General features: G+C 34.8%; 1 protein-coding gene across 1 annotated transcript; it reads left to right on the top strand.

Annotated features, from left to right (window-relative positions):
- Positions 1 to 7,168: 7,168 nt before the first annotated feature.
- On the top strand, positions 7,169 to 10,731 carry LOC117785886 (F-box/LRR-repeat protein 14; the record flags this gene model as incomplete). Its single annotated transcript, XM_034624148.1, is given in 1 exon segment — positions 7,169 to 10,731. A coding segment is annotated over 1 exon segment (1,593 nt), but the record flags the coding sequence as incomplete, so codon positions are not given.
- Positions 10,732 to 17,975: the final 7,244 nt, after the last annotated feature.

Raw genomic sequence — 17,975 nt, 5'->3', positions numbered from 1 at the left:
GAACATTACATTTTTACAAGCTTACATTTGAAAAAAGTCTAAAATGTACCTGTGATATATATAACCCCATTAAAGTATTTTAATATTATTATTAACTATTATTATTTTTGTCATATGTTTATCATTTTGTGTTCACATTTTTTATTTGATTATTGTTTTTATATTTTGTTTGAAAAGCGAATAATAACCAGACATTTTTGGGTGTTTTACGAACAATTATATAGCATAATTTAGAACTTAGGCACGTACGACATTAGAAATGCAAAATATATACATATTATATATATATATGTATAAAAATAAATCCAGTGAAACGCCCCTTTCTCGACTTCGGACAGCCGAAGAGGCCGCACACTTCTCACTTCAATCCCAAAAAAACTTCTTGTTTTCGACTACGATTCGTGATCGGATTTTTTAATGAAAAAATAAAAGTGTGCGGCCCTCATTCGATTAACAACTAAATGTATTATCCATTTGGACTAAATTCAACGAAATGAAATCTTTAAAAGCGAATCAAATACTACGCATAAATAATAATAAATAAATAAATAAATTAATAATTATTATAACTGCATATAGCACATAGAAATCAAAAGAATGCTTTAGCATAAAACATGAACAAAACAACTTCCTTGCGTGCACCCTACACATAATAATAATAATAATAATAATAATAAAAATAAAAGTAAATAAGGTGCTCCAGCATGTACATACATATACACTACACTACATCACATGAAACTACACTACACATATTTATGCTCCCCTGCCATATATGAAAACTACTTATTATTAAATGCCAACTTATGCTTTGAGTTAAACTACCCTTCCAGTAGCAATTATGAAAGCATAGTTGGATTTTTGGGTTTTTAATACAAGTAATTAGCATCTAGTTATTAACTACGTACATACGAGAGTATTTTAAAGTCATAGCGTAAACGAATTTTAAGATTTAAACTAAATTTAACTAAAATAAAAAGAAATTAAAATAAAAACAATATTAATTTTTAGTGCGTATGCCATATGTAAACGAAATTTTTCAAAAAAAGAAAACAAAAAATGAATATGAAAATGAAAAAAACTGACATGAAATCTACTTACCATACATAATATATACATACTATATATATATATATACATATAGCATTTAAATTACATAAACAATAAAGGAACATTTTACATATATATGTGGATAAATCGTGACTATTTATTTATATTTTATGGTTAAAAAAGTAACGATAATGAAATTTAAATAATTTTTGGGGACATTGTCTTTAGTTCAAAGTTTTAATTTCTTTTCTTTTCTCTATATTTTCGGTAAGATTATGAAAATTCATTGGATTTTTAATATAGTGAATTAATATTTCATAACATTAGTAAATGATTATTGGGCTCTTGGTATTTTATTATCTTATAGCAGCATCAATACTTATTGAAATATTTATATGTATTTTTTTAATTCTACGACTCTCAGCGACTGTTCATTTTCGTTCTTAGCAATCAGATAACTAGAGTATAGAGATAATCATTTTCAAAAGTCTTAATTGTTCTTTTCTTAGTCTAAAGACAGTTCCTTTGTTCCCTAGAAACCAAAAATATATCTTGCTCTACTTCGATAGATCTTAAGGTTTCACTTCAATCCTAAGTTCTATTTTAATTTTTACTCCTACCAACAAGATCTTCCAGTTTCACGTGTCAGCTTAAAAAGATGGCAATCTCTATTTTGCTACTTTTTCTGCTTCAACAACACATATGAGGTTCTTTAAATCCAAGTTTATCTATACTTTCACATATCTACAATTATATTTAGCAGCGGGAGACTTTCCTGTTATTAGTCTCTAAGTAAACGCCCTATTTCGCCAGAAATCTAAGAGAGTGCGGAACTTGGCACTTGAATCTAAAGTGCGGTGTCAGTTTTCCGTTTTTCCAAGTGCCAGACAAGTGTCCAGTCCTTAAAATTGATCCTTGTTCCTATAGCTTATCTTTCTTTGGTGTCTTCTTTGGCAGAATTGAGCTGAAATGCTCAGGACAATGGATTTTCACTTTTCTATTGTTTGTGAGTAACCAGAGATTCAATTTGATTCGAATCATTTTCTGCTGGCTCAGAAATCGAAAAGGAATTGGAATTGAGGTTCAGTGCCTTGAACTGGCCATGATAACTCGCAATCTATCGCCATCATCTCCAATCTCATTGCAATCCGTCACAGTTTTTATTAGAAATTGTTATCAAACTTGTTTGTTAACCCTTAGAGCAGTATTCGAGATTATTATAGATCGGTGCGGTATGCGGGTTAAATCAAACACGAGTACGAAATCAAATACAAATACAAATTGAAACCAGATTGTGATTACAATCAATTAGGCCGAATTGCGGGATCTCTGTTTGAGGATCCCACAGTGCAACGATCTTGCTTACAATCATATGACTTTAATTATGTGTGCTTTGAATAACAACTGATTAATTACACAATTTATAGATTAAAAATGCATAATTGGTTGTTTTGAGTCAGTTGACATTGAGGCTAACACTTTTAGCAGTTAAAATACTGACAGTCTTTTAACTATTCAATTAATAAAATTAAAAAAAATTTTATTTAGTTATATAAAAAATTTTTTAAATACATTTTTAAAGCATTTCTACTTATATTCTTGAGTTAAAAACTTCAAGGAAAATGTTCAAAATTTAATCTTCGTTTTTTAAACACCTTGATCAAATATCTTCTTAATGTTATAAGTGAACAAAATCGGATCTTTAGAAAATACTCATTAAATCGAGAAGAAATATAATTAATATACCCTTTGGATGGAAAATAAATATTCCATATTCGTGAAATTGAATATATTTTTACATGGGAATCTTTAGAATATACTTCAAATTAAACGAAAAAGGAATATTTTAAATCTTGACAGGTACAAATGAATATCTTCTTAATGTAATAAGTAAACAAAATCGGATCTTTAGAAAATACTCTTTAATTGGCGAAGAAATTTTATTAATATACCCTTTGGATGGAAAAGAAATCTGCCATATTCGTGAAATTAAATATATTTTTACATGGGAATCTTTAGAGTATACTACAAATTAAATGAAAAAGGAATATTTTAAATCTTACTAGGTGCAAAAGAAATATTAGATAAGCGAAAATATTCTGATCATCTTTTTCAAATCCCAGATGAATTTACAAATATCAGGAGTAAGAAGAAACTTCTGAAAAATTAAATGAAAAAGGAATATTTTAAATCTTATAAGGTACACAAGAAATATTAGATAAGCAAATATATTCTGATCATATCTTTCAAATTCCAGATGAATTTTTTGAATATCAGGAGTAAGAAGAAGAAACTTCTGAATATATATATGTCAATTCAGAAGATATTCGTTGGTTCAAAGGGAAATATTTTCCATGTAATCATCAAATTAAAAAGGAATCTTCTACATACTCTCAGATAAAAGACCAAATACCTTAAATAAAATAAAAACAGTCTTTAGAGGACAATAAAGCAATTTCAGTGGCTCTGTTTAATGCGTTGCATTATCGTAATAATAAAATAAGTATATGCGTGACAAGTGCAGTTACAACTGCATATGCTTATGCATGAGTAAATGTATCTTGTATCTTGTATCTGAAGTTAGCAGTGGATACTAAAGAGAGTCTTGCCTGATTTGCACTTGCTGCGTGGGCTCCTCCTTTTGCATGTGGCGACGTTTGCCTCTATTGCACCTTTTTCCGCAGCCTACCTGTGTCAGAGTCTGCGCTTGTGGCATGCAACATCAGTGGCAGCAGCAGCAGCAGCTAATGATGATCATAGTGTGCAAAACGCACAAAGAGGCAGCCAAAAACCAATCGATTATTATCTGCCGCACTATATATCTTTGCAGCGATAGAGAGACAGAGAGTGAGGCAGAGGGAGAGGGAGAGAGAAACAAATTCCGACGAACAGATTATTTTTTCTTCGTTGGCAGCGACGCCTTGACACGTCCAAAGATTGGCCCTGGCCCTGTCCCTTTTGGCCAACCGGTTTAACAGGTAGAGCATAAGAAAGAGCGCGACTGAGAGCGGCAGAGAGAGAGAGAGAGTGAGAGAGAAATTCCGGAGACGCACGCCTTGCTCTCGGCAAGGATAATGATAATGCCAGTGACTGTACGAGAGTTTTTACTTGCCTCCGACAGGGGCATGATGTGAAATCAGCGTAGGCATTTTAACCCCCGCCCTGCACAGTGGAAAAATTAGCTATAATTGCTTAAATTTTCTTATTTTATTATTATATGTATACGATTTTTAATTTTAGAATAATTATAATTGTACTTACTACGTAACAAAATTAATATTAGTAGTTTTGGGACTTGAATTTGAGTTCATCACTAGACTTTTACCTCGTATAGAGGTCTTCCTTATTTGATTAACTCATATAGTAGCTATCGTCTGTCTGTTTTCATCTTATTTATTATCTACTATAAAATTTAAGATATGTATAAGAAAAATAGATAAAACTCGTGAAGAATATACAAAATATGAGGTATTTATGTATATTATATTTTTGTGGAGTATATTTTGGCACCTAAAATAACCTGATATTAAAAGCAATGCTTGATTTCGAACAAAATCTAAAATCTTTATTGTAATAAATAAAACTTAAAAAAAATAAAATATAATGGATCATTTTAAAATCAAAATTAACCATGCTACAAAAAGAAATGAAATTTATATTTTTATTGATAAATAGAATAATTAATTTATTTATTTATAATATATAAATACCGATATTAAAATTAAACAATTGCTAATGGAATAAATCAGAAAATATGCCCTAATTTAAGATTCAGTAATGCCAAATGACTTTCAGCAAATCTAGCCGTTGTACCCACTGTGCGCTGGCTAGCGAACATAAGGGTGCGGGTGTTCCCATTTCCATTCCCACTCCCATGCCCTTCTCTAACGGAGCAGGTAGCAGCTCTGTCAGATTTTCCCAAAAATTCCAAGTCCCTTTTCTTTATATTTTTTTTAAGACGCGTCGTCGGCGTTTTCCTTTTTTTTAAGGGATCGGAATCAGAATCGGGGATCGGGATGAATTTACTCAACATGTGTGCATGTGCATTGCTTTCCTAGTATCAATAACAATGCGTGGTCCGCTATTGTAACACGGCTTTTGTTCAATCCCAGCGGGTTTCTCAGAGAGCTCTCAGCTCTCAACTCTCTGCAACTGCAACTCGAATCTCAAAACTCGAGTCTCTGTGCGGCAACGTTTTGGGAGATATCGTTAATATTTTCTTGGAAACCGGGATTGTTGTGCGTTGCAGGTAGCGGCAAGCAACAACGAAAGACACACACACACACACACACACATACACAGTTACATATACAGATACATACAGCGAGACGCAGATAAAGATACATAGACATGGGCAAGACAGGTACCTGCTCCATAGATCGTGCTCGGAATGCATCGCAGAGGCAGCAACAACAACAACAACAGCAACAGCAACAATATGCGTCGGAGTTTTTGGCATTAAGCTGGTCTATAGAACATGCAAACAATATAACCTTAACTATGAACTAGAATATGCAGAAACAAATCTCAAAAAAATAGAAAAACTGGTTAAATAAACGATTATTCTTAATATACAGGCGTACAATATTATGAAGAATGTCCACATAACAATATCTTATAGAGAAACTCTTCACTTTAATTGCCTTATACTTAACTTATTATTATAATCGCAGAATATGAAAAAATAAATCTCGAAAAAACACTGTTGAAATAAAAAGATTTTATTAAATATACAGACGAACTATGCTTTAAAGAAAGTCAGCATTAAAAAAAGGGTCTTAGTTATATGTTTGCACAGATTTCTTATAGAGAAATCCTTGACTAAAATACCCTTATACTTATCCTATTATTTTAATCGTAGCACTTGCAGCAAAAAGTGTCGAAAAAACAAGTCGAATAAAGATTAATTTTAATATACAGGCAAATCATATTATGAAAAAAAAAAACAATTTCTTATAGAGGAACACTTAACATATATTCCCTTGCACTATAATTATAATCGCATAACAAAGAGAAACGAATATTAAAAAATTTAAAACAGATTGAGGTTTTTTACTCGTTAAAATCATTCTTAATACAGTTTCCAAAAAATCTTTATTTAATTTAATTTTAAACTGAATCTTTTACAATAAATAGCATATTTATAAGTATGCACAGATTGTAATACAAATAAAATTACTATCTTATTTGGTCAGATAAATCAGATATTATATTATTTTTATAATAAAATGTTTTTCCCTCAGGTTAATTCATACATATAGAAACAAAAGTAAAGCTGAACATTTTAAAATTTAAAGCTAACTTCTTTTCCTCTACGTTTTCGAATTGTAGCCAGTTATGTGACTGTATTCTATTAAAAATGACAAATTTACATATTGTTTTATATTACTATATATAATTTATATTAATCTTTATAGTTTTGCTAATAAAATAAACCTTTTTAAAGTAAAGAAACTCAATAATTTCCCATAGCCTCTTAAAGTCAAGCTAAAAACTGACGGGAAACAAGCCAAAGTTGACTCAACGCCCCAGCCCAATTGCGAGAGAGAGAGCGCGTGTGTGTGTGGGAGAGCCAGAGAGCGAGCGCTGCTACCTGGCTGCCATTGCTGAATTCAGCTGCTGCCTGAGCGTATGTGTGTGTGAGTATGAGTGTGTATGGCGCTCATTTAATTTGTCGCTTTGTCGCTCTGTGGCTCATTCTGTTACTCGCCATTGAAGCGTTCGGACGTGTTTTTTGCTGCTCGTAACTCGTAACACTCGTCACGTCGTGTGCTTGTCTCAAATTTAAAGCTCGTTTAACGCTCGTTGTGAATTGCTGTGTGTGTGGAATAACAGAGATACAATATAACTGAAGAGCAGTGTAGTGTTATTAAAAGTGCGCTAGTCTTTACAAAAAAAATGCGACGCACTTGAAGTGAAATAAGAATAATTTTAAAATAAATAATAAAGAGAAATTTAAAAGAGAAGAAGTGAAGAGTGGAGAGTGGAGAGGAGTAAAGAGAGCATGGCCACCAATACGGAACTGTTACCCTTTCATCATCAGACGACAATATCGCTGCAAACAGCCGCTGCTTTAAATAACTATGGCGTCGGCGGTGGAGGAGGGGGAGGAGGTGGCAGTGGAGGCGGGGGAGGTGGTGGTTGCTTACCTGCTGGCTCATCAGCTGCTGCCGCGGCCGCCTGGAACATGGATGAGCTGTACCAGCAGACAGAGCTGCCCGGCTTGACACGAAATCAACACACACACCTGCTGCGCTTTACGCCCTACGCGTTGCATCAACGTCCCCAGCTGCAGTCGCTGCCACCCGCCCTCTACCTGCAACATGCGGCGGCCGCAGCAGCCGCCGCCGCAGCCGCAGCGGCAGCAGCAGCCGCAGCGCATGCACATCATCATCATCACCATCAGCATCATCATCATCTGCAGCATCGCGAGAGTCCGCGCGAGAGTCCGCCGCCCGTGGAAGGCACGCACATCAGCAATCTCTTTCCGGAGCTCTTGGAGCAGATCTTTGAGCATCTGGAGGTGCGCGATTTGGGCAGAGCGGCGCAGGTGTGCAGCGCCTGGCGGGATGCGGCGTATGCGAAGAGCGTGTGGAAGGGCGTGGAAGCCAAGCTGCATCTGAAGCGTTCCAGTCCCAGTCTCTTTAATTGCCTCGTGCGTCGCGGCATTAAGAAGGTGCAGATACTCTCTTTACGCCGCTCTCTTAAGGATCTGGTGCTGGGCGTTCCGGCTTTAACTTCGCTCAATCTCAGCGGTTGCTTTAACGTGGCCGATATGAATTTGGGGCATGCCTTTAGCGTGGATCTGCCCAACTTGAAGACACTCGATCTGTCGCTCTGCAAACAAATTACGGACACAAGTCTCGGAAGAATTGCGCAGCACTTGAAGAATCTGGAGACACTGGAACTCGGCGGTTGTTGCAACATCACAAACACGGGACTTTTGCTCATCGCGTGGGGCTTGAAAAAGTTACGTCACTTGAATTTACGCTCCTGCTGGCATATCAGTGATCAGGGCATCGGACATTTGGCTGGATTCAGTCGGGAGACGGCGGAGGGAAATCTACAATTGGAATATCTGGGACTGCAGGATTGCCAGCGTTTGAGCGATGAGGCGCTGGGTCACATAGCACAGGGTCTAACCTCACTAAAGTCCATCAATCTGAGCTTTTGCGTTTCGGTGACGGACAGCGGACTGAAGCATCTGGCCAGGATGCCCAAGCTGGAACAGCTGAATCTACGCTCCTGCGATAATATCTCCGACATTGGCATGGCCTATCTCACGGAGGGCGGCAGCGGCATTAATTCCCTCGATGTCAGCTTCTGCGACAAGATCAGCGATCAGGCTTTAACCCACATTGCCCAGGGACTCTATCGCCTGCGCTCCTTGAGCCTGAATCAGTGTCAGATTACGGATCAGGGCATGCTCAAGATAGCCAAGTCATTGCACGAACTGGAGAACCTCAATATTGGACAGTGTAGTCGCATTACGGATAAGGGACTACAAACACTGGCCGAAGATTTGACCAATCTGAAGACTATCGATCTCTATGGCTGCACACAGTTAAGTTCCAAGGGCATCGATATCATTATGAAGCTGCCCAAGCTGCAGAAACTCAATCTGGGTCTGTGGCTGGTCAGATGATGCGTTCACCATGACTGTAATGCCTGTGCCGCAGCTGAGGCACAGAAAAAGGAGCAGGCGAGCTAAAAAAGCAAACATCCCAGCACGTGAGATAGCAAGAGCTGCAGCAGGCAAGCGCAAAGAGTTGAGCTATAGCTTTGTTTTCACATACGAAAAGAGAGCGAAGCAAGCGTGCGCTCTCTTGAGTTAAGCCATCAGCAGCAGGCTGAAATTCGAAGGCTCAAAAAGCTTTGAGCGTACAGAAAGAGAGCACTTTAACTTACTAAGTAAATTACACGCCAGGATCGCTCTCAGCAAGTCGCTCTCTGTGTGCGTGTGTGTGTGTGTAAGTGTGTGCGTGTGACTTTTGTGACTTTTGCTGAGAGTCGCGTCTTCTTCTTTTGACTTTGTCTTCCTGCGTCTCCTGCTTTGCTACCTGCGTGCCGTGTTGCATGTCTGACGTCTGAAGGCAAGGCACGTAATTACACATACCAGCAAACTCACTCACACACACACACACACAGGCACACACTACTATAAGATAAAAAACAAAAAAAAAAAAAATAACAAGATACAAGATACACTGAAAACTCATAGCTTTCGTTTGCCATACCACACGCTGTACTAAATTTTTTTCGTACGAATCGAGTAGAAACAGAAACTGAAACGACAGAGAGCAAGAGCAAAAGAGATGAAGAGAGAGAGAGAGACGCAGAGGCAGGCAGGCAGAAAACAACAAACGCCAACAACAAAAAGCAAACAATGAACACAACATACACACATACATATAGACAGACACGTACAAACACAACGACGACGACAGCGACGTCATGGAGCTGAAGCTCTCGCTCTGGAGCCAGTGTTGCCAACTATCAACATTTAAAGATAGCTGGGAAATCTGAAAGAAAGCCAGCTAAAAAGCTATTATACGAGGGTGTTTCAGAAATACAAAGTAACTGACAACCGACCAACTCTTCAAGGTCTTTAAAAGCTATTTCAACACTTCAAAACAGCTTTAAAAAAGCTAGAAAATCAGCAACAAAATCAGATAAAAAGCCATTGTGCAAAAGTGTTTCAGAAATACAAACCAACCAAAAACTGACCAATCATATATTTTTGGTTGGTTTAGATATCCGGAACACCTCTGATTAGGCTTGCGAAAAACTTTAGATCTAGCGGGAAAATAGCTGAGTTGGCAACACTGGCTGGGTCTGGTCTGTGTTGTGTTGTTGCCGCCGCAGGTTCCTAAGGCGCGCACTTCATTGCGCTAGAGAGGGAGGAGGACAGAAGTTGCAGCGCAAGGGGGAGTCGCGTCAACTTACACGCACGCAGCGCAGCGACGGCGGCGGCGGCGATAAAGAAAGAAAAAAGAAAAACAACAAAACGAGAAAAAAAAACACACGACTGCAGCGACGGCAGCAACAAAGTGCATGGCGATGGGGACGCGCGATAAGCAGCGAGAGAGAGCGAGAGCGGTAGAGGGGGCAGCGTAAAGCACACACACGATGCATGCATACATACATACACACATGAGAATGCGTGCTTGTGTGTGTGTGTGTAATGCAGGCCGCAGTTAAACAGATGCAAATAAATTTAAATAGTTTATTTTAATTCACGCTTCGGCAACAACAGAAACACAAGCAAAAGCAAAAAAGCAACAACAACAAAAGCCAGCGGCCTCCAACGCTACAAAAACAACAACAGAACAACGCAGCAGCAATGGCGGCAACTGCGACGCCAGCAGCGACGTCAACAGCGCTTTAAGCTTGCCCGCAACAACAACAACAACAGCACTGACTACAAAAAAAAGTTTGCTCTTTGTTGGCGTTCTCTCTCTCTCTCTTTGTTAGAAATATTTGTATTTATTTATTTTTTTTCAAGAGATTCTTTGTGTTTCTAGTTTTTTGTTTTCGTTTGTTACGAATTTGTTTAGTGCAGCGTCGTTAGTTATGCCGTTTAATTTAGTTGATGATTAAAATAAAAACATGTTAATAGTAGACACTTAACGGGAATTCATAAATCTACCTTAAGTTTTAGTTCTTAGCTTGGTCAAAAAACAAACAATTAGTCAAATAACAAACTCAAAAATAAAAAACAAAACACTTTGTTTATTAGAGAAAAAACGAACGTTTAAGAAAATTCTGTACATTTTTTATTGTTTAATTTATAAGTAAGCAAACTAAAAAAAAGAAAATCAAATGAAAACACAGCAAAAAAAAACTATAACGATTGAAAAGAATATACGAATTAATTCTTTTTTCTATTGTGATATAAAATATATGTATAAACAAGAAAAAATTAAATGCTAAAACAACAAGAATTACGTAATTTTATTTTTAACTAAACAAAGACAAAAAATAAAAAAAAATTATGTAAAAGAATGGGTGAAAAAAAAGAAATCCCAACTATGTTATATGTATAGTAATTAAATTAAGCCTAGTTTCAGATCTGTTTCAATTTTAGCTAAAGACCCGATAACTGTCAGTTTTGTTAATTCTATAATTATATGTTTATTTGTTCAATCAGAATGCCGCAATATTAATATGCCTTATTTGATGAAAGAAATAAAAATAATAATAATATCGTATAACTGTATATGTTGAACTGTAATGTTTATTTCTACAAGTTTAGTATTAAGTTTATATCATTTGATTATTGATATTTCAGGCAAATACACACACAAATACACACACACACACACACATTCGAGACATGAAGAAATAAAATTCAATATGTAAAAATTAAAATGCCAAACTTGTTCTATATCTTTAAACGGGGTGTTAGAGGGGAATGTATGTGTACATGGGAGTACACGGATTGATATTTAGGGGGTAATGTCTCAGCCGAATCTCCACCGATTTTAATTTTTTATATCTTAAACGACGCTTAATCAATTATTTAAATTCGGGAGAATACAAAAAAAATGTTATACTGTTGTAGAATTTTACTTGAATTTAAGTTTAGAAAATGGCAATACAAAAAACAGTAACCCAAATTTATAATCTACGGTCATTTCTAAGATTCTTTCACCAAGAAATCATAGTTCTAAAATCATTTCCTAGTCCCCGCTTTTTTAGTTGAGTTTAAGTTACCAATGTTAAATTTTATTCAAACAAATCTGGGCAACCTAATGTAAAACTTTGGGAAAGTGTAATGCTTTTTAAGTTCCATTGTGAGATTCTCTAGTAATGTTTAAAAATGCTAGCTCCCCTCTGGAAACAAGCTTTTTAAATAAAAAATTTTGACTACATAAGAATTTTTTAGTGCTCTTTGCACATTTCCATTCTATATGTTTAAGAATTATTGCCTTAATCATTATTTTTTTAACAGTGATGTATAAATGTACTGATTTTGATATCTGTTGAGCTGTGATATCAACTTTTAAAGCACATTTTTTAAGGTTTTCTGCTTGAAAATAAATACTTGATAATTTTCCATACAATTTCTTTACATTTTGAGGGATATAGGGGGGAAGAGATGTACCTCCCTGCCCCTATTTGCTACGCCCTTGCACATATACGCATATTACTCGCAGCTGGAGTGTGTGTTGCTTCTCTTTCTCTCACTCACTCTCTCTCTCTCTCTCTCTTCTTTACATGAACAATTAGCAGCAGGAGATGCAAGGGAATTCACAGCAGCAGGAGCAAGGTGACTATCCCGCTCCCTCTCCCAGTTGCTCTCTCCTTATCGCTCTCCCCCCTGCAACGTTTCTTGTCTCATTGAACAAATGCATTCGAGTATTTTGACTGTAAATTTATTTTATGCAAGCATTGTGCGTGTAATGAACAAAAGAGGGCGCCACACTAATGCAATTGCAATGTGCAGCAAGCATCGATGCATTTAAAAGTACACATATGTACATAAATATATATACAACATAAGCAGATGTGTGTGTGTGGCATATGTAAACAGCAAATGCGGTTATGCAACGCACACAGACAGCTGCAATTTATATACATACACACATACATATGTATGTATTGCAATTATTTATATTGCCCTGCATTATGTATCAGCAGCCAACACACCAGTATATACACACATGCACACATTTATATAGTCATCTACATATTACACACACACACACACACAACGGTTTTACTTGCTTGCTAACTGCTTAAATTTGCATTAAATGTGCGTATACTTATGTGTATGAGTGTGGGCTCCACATGATTATACATACACGTGTATGTATTTTTGTTTGTATATATATGTAGATGTATGTATGCATGTATATGAAAGCCACCCAATTGGAAATTTCGCCTTAATGCTGTGCAATCAATTGCAGGCCTTTCCGCAGTTTGAATGTCAAGCAGCTTAAAGCTGCTCCCAAATCGCAATCCAAGCTTTAAAGCTGCTAGAACTCAAGCAGCTACAGCAAATAATCTAGTAGAAACATTTTTATCATGGTTTCTATTTTTTAAATTTAAAGTAATTTAAAAAAAATATGATAATGTAAAATCGATTTTATTTAAAATATCAGAAGTGTAACAATATAAATTCCTGTGATATAATATTTTATCAATATCTTTTAAAAACATCATAATAAAAATATCATGTAAAAATGTATTTATCTTAAATTCATTTTAAATATATTACTTTTAAAAAAAGAATACTTTTAGCGCAAATTTATAAAAATAAATGGCTTTTCATTCAGGACTTTGGCACTATTTATTAGAATTTTTGGCTTTTGCCGCATGTTTTTTTTTAAAGAAATGTATAAAATCAAGTTTTCTGTTTCAATTATAAGAATTTTTCATCTAAAAATTGCATTCAGAACCATAATTTTTAATTTTTTAGCGACCGTAATGTGAATTTTAATTAAAAACAAGTCGCATATACCCTTAAAATTTATTTCTTATCCCTAGAATTTTCTACTGTTTTTTATTTTTCAATTTTTTTTCTTATTTTCTACTTTTAGTTTACAATTTTCTATGTATATTCGTTATATTTTAATTTGTGAATTTTTTTAGAATCATTTTTTTTAACTTTAATTTAAATGTTTAATCTTTCTTTTAAGTTTCTTTAGCTGGCATTAAATAATTTAACAAATAAATAATTTAGCTTTTAGAAACCAAATTTAAACCCTTTTTTGCTTGCAAAGTTTATAATATTGTTGAAGTTAAAGCTTCGAGCGTTAAACCCACTCCAAAGTGGATTTGTTTACGAATTCTAGATCTAGTTTCAGTTACAATTCCAGTCAACAGTCGAGGCTCAAGTTTGAGCTACGACTATCAACAACAAAAACCCGAACCAGAGTCATGGAAACCCCCTCAGTGCTCAGTTAACAAACACACACACACACACACACTCTCAGAGAGAAGTCGTTGTTGTTGTTGTTATGGCAAACCCAAAAACAACGAGCTAGTCTTCAACTGTGTGGTCTCTGCAACTGAGCCTGGCCAAAATGTTGTTTAACCAACATTTGCATTCTATGAATTTTGAATTTTACTGAAAACTCCGAACTCGAAGAAGTCGCCAAGTCACGACATAAAAGCGGCATTTTTCCTTATCTTATCAGAGCGTCAAAGCGGGTAAACATAAACCCAACAATCGCACGACATAGATGACAAAGAATCCAATAAACGACAAGCTCTCTGGTTTCCTGCTCTTATCGGTCAAATAGGTGTTAGAGTTGCCTGCCACACTCGCAGAAAAAATTTCCCGAATTCGCCCTAACATTTATAAATTTTTCATTATTTTTGTCCTATGTTGTTCCTATGAATGTTCCTTTTTTTTGACATTTGTAGAATATAGGTTTTTTAAATTAAATTTTCATTTTGTAAAAAAAAATGTCTAATATACGAGATATGTATTTCAAAATAGCAGGCTCAAATATTTCTAATGTAAAGAAATTCTATTCCTAATTTTTTTTTAATATGGGAAAATGGTTTTTAAATAAAGAAACTAAGTACTCCATATATTGCATTGTAATTATTATTTTATTTTTAATTAGGAAATACATTACGTACTTTAAAGGTTTTTTCTAAAAAAAAAAAATTTTCTGCTAACTTAAAACTGTATTCTATAAAGCAATAATATAATAAATATAGTAGACAAATGAGCTTGAAGCTTAAGTTTGCAAACTATTTTTAACACCTTAAATAATTTCTGAAAATATAATTTTCTAAAATCTAGAAACTAGAAATAATTTTTTGCTATCAAGTGTTTTTCCAACAATAAGAATAAACTCTTTTGAAAGCAAAAATCGGTTTTCTAAAACTATAGCTTTTTTTTCTAGGTGAGAATATTATTTGTAGAAAATTTCTTTTTTTTTAGAAATTTATTTTTATTTTGTCATAATTTTTAGAAAAGACTTGAATGCTAAATTTGAAATATTTTTAAGAAAAAAGGTACTTTTCCATATTCATTTCTTGTAATTTTTACTGATTTGATTAAATCTTTTTGTTTTCTAATAAATCAAGCATATTTTAGATAATTATTAGTAGAAATTTCTCTAGCTAATAGTGGGCTAATATTATTTTTGTTTTGCAATTAATTAAGCATATTTTAAATAATTATTACTAGAAATTTCTCTAGCTTATAGAAGGCTAATATTTTTTTTGTTTTCCAATTAATAAAACATATTTTAGATAATTATTATTAGAAATTTCTCTAGCTAATAGAAGGCATGTATTATTTTTGTTTTGCAATTAATTAAGCATATTTTAAATAATTATTATTAGAAATTTCTCTAGCTAATAGAAGGCTAATATTTTTTTGTTTTCCAATTAATCAAACATATTTTAGATAATTATTATAAGAAATTTCTCTAGCTACTATAATAATATTAATATTTTTTTTTGTGAGTGTAGTCTTATCGGTCAAATAGGTGTGTGAGTTGCCTCCCATTTGCAGTTGCAGTTGCAGTTCGTGTTGCATTTAGATTGGGGAAGACGAGTCTCATTAGCATGGCAATGGCAAGTCCTGCTAGCTGGTCCTGCTGCTGTTCCTGCTGCTGCTGCTCCTGGCCCTTGTCCAGCCTTGCTTTGTGCCTGCTTCCATTTATCAGCATTTTCCACACACATTCGCATGAGACGAATTCCAAAATCGATTCGCTGCTTACACTTTGCGACGTTGCTGCCGGCGCATAATGTTGTCACACAGGGAGTCGAAAACTGAGACGCAGTCTGGCATCCAAATGTGTTCCTTGCCACACACACACACACACACACACTCAGATACACACACACACACTGGGAACAACCCTTCGCACATTCGGTCTAGCGCTTTGAATTTGAACCCCCGTTTTCAAAGGACCAACTTCAAATGCCGAAAATAAATGCCTCTGTCCCTTGTGCCCCGTTGCCTTTCCCATTCCCTTCCCTTGCCCCTTCCCCTGCCCACTGCCTGTGCCCTGGTGAATTCCCCCCTTACCACTTCCTTTCCCATTTCGCTGTTAAAGTCGCAGGCGCAGAGAAATGCATTCAACGTATAAAAAAAATACAAAAAGACGAAAGAAATTTTTAATCCAAAACGGTCCCCTATATGCCTTTTTCAAAAATTTCTACATGTGTGTGTGTGCGAGTGTGTGCGAGTGTGTGTGTGTGTGCGTGTCGTGGATACACATTTTGTAAATGCCGCCCAAGGTGACCAGAATTTGATAAAGCACCACCGCGGCAAGGTTATCACAGCAGAAGAAGAAGAAGCAGCATATGAAATTCTCATTCTCATCCTCATCCTCATCCTTGTCAGTGTCAAAGAATGAAGCGTATTTTCTTACCTGCCCCTGCAACCGGATGTTGCACACACAATGCAAAACTTTTTCCCCCTCTGTGTGTGCGTGTGTGCGCGCAGTACACAGGACAAAGTACACAGGACGAGGACAAGGATCAGCGAAAAGAAATGTCAAGATTTCTTAGCTGCAATATTGAAACAGGTGTCCAAATTGCACTGAGATTACAAATAGTTTCCGCTGGCATCCATAGACTATATAAGTACACTGCAACAAATTGACATGAAGAAAATGAAATTTAATTAAATAAGCTCGAAGAAATTGTGATTTTAATTAAGCATTTATAATTTAAGCGCATAATGTTTTTTACTGTCGCAGAAATTTAAATTCAAGGCATACACTTAGAACTATCCATATAAAAAATAGACATACACTTAGAAAAATCCATAAGAAAAAATGTTTCTCATACGTCTGAGTTAATCAGACTTTGGTGAAACATAAATCTAAAAAACTATATTGTTATAAAACTGTAAATTTATATAACCCTGTATTAAAAAAAAGATAAAAATAATTGTTAAAATATGGAATTAAAAATTTCATTTATTGAAGAAATACATCCAATTTTAATAACTTTCCATTTAAAAGTAAGATTAATCTAGATTTTAAGCAGACAGAATTATATATAAATATTTTTACAAGATTTTAGTTAAATATTTGTGAAATTTATAATTGACAAGTAAAAATAAACTCGAGTTTTATAAAGACACTGCAAATTTAAGAGAGAATTATAATCAAAATTTGCAAGAAATTGTAAAATTTGTATTATTATTAAAAAAATTGTGAAATGTTTCTTAAGCTAAGCTTAAAAAAAATACAACTAATTTTAAAAAATAACTCTTATTAAGAATAAAGTTTATTGTATTAAGAAAAAATTGATTCTTAAATTAAAGCAAAGCTTTTGTGAATTTTAAATAAAACTTACAAAGCTTCTTTTTCTGCTTATGGGTAATTAATATTTAAAAATTATCTCATTGTATTCAAAGCGAACTCTAAATATTTTCAGTCAATTGTAGATGAATTTCTTTGGTCTTTATGACTTCAACAAGTTGAAGTAAGATTTTCCGTTGTAGTCTAATTGAGGGGAAACCCTTGAATTAAGATTGTCGGAATTTTCAGCACTGCAAAAACTCTGGGAAATGTGATAGAGTACGTTTTCCTGGAAGTACGACTGATGATGTGTTTGTTTGTGGTTGATTAAAAAAAAAAATAAAGAGGTTTAATCAAAGTAATAGCATTAAATAGTTTTTTAGTCGATTGTCGTCTCGTTGCGTCTCAGGGTCAAATTAAATCTAATACAAGTACGTTGAGTGTAGCTCAGGAAATGCGAGCATTCTAACTGAAGTACAACAACAACAACAACAACAACAACAACAACAATGAGTGTGATGAGAACAATGCGAAACAAGCGTTGAGATACAGATACAATACTTATTTTTAATTTCGATGAATCACCGTTGCTTGCTTGAAATTCAGCGACAACAACGACAACAACTATAGCAACAACAACAACAACAACACCGATGACTGCACGGCTCGTTGGAGACCCGAGAAGGGAGTGGAGAAGGG

This window comes from Drosophila innubila (assembly GCF_004354385.1).
Source record: "Drosophila innubila isolate TH190305 chromosome 2R unlocalized genomic scaffold, UK_Dinn_1.0 1_C_2R, whole genome shotgun sequence".
Lineage (NCBI taxonomy): Eukaryota > Metazoa > Arthropoda > Insecta > Diptera > Drosophilidae > Drosophila > Drosophila innubila.
Note: the sequence above shows the minus strand (reverse complement) of the source record. Positions and strands in the feature narration are given on the sequence as shown.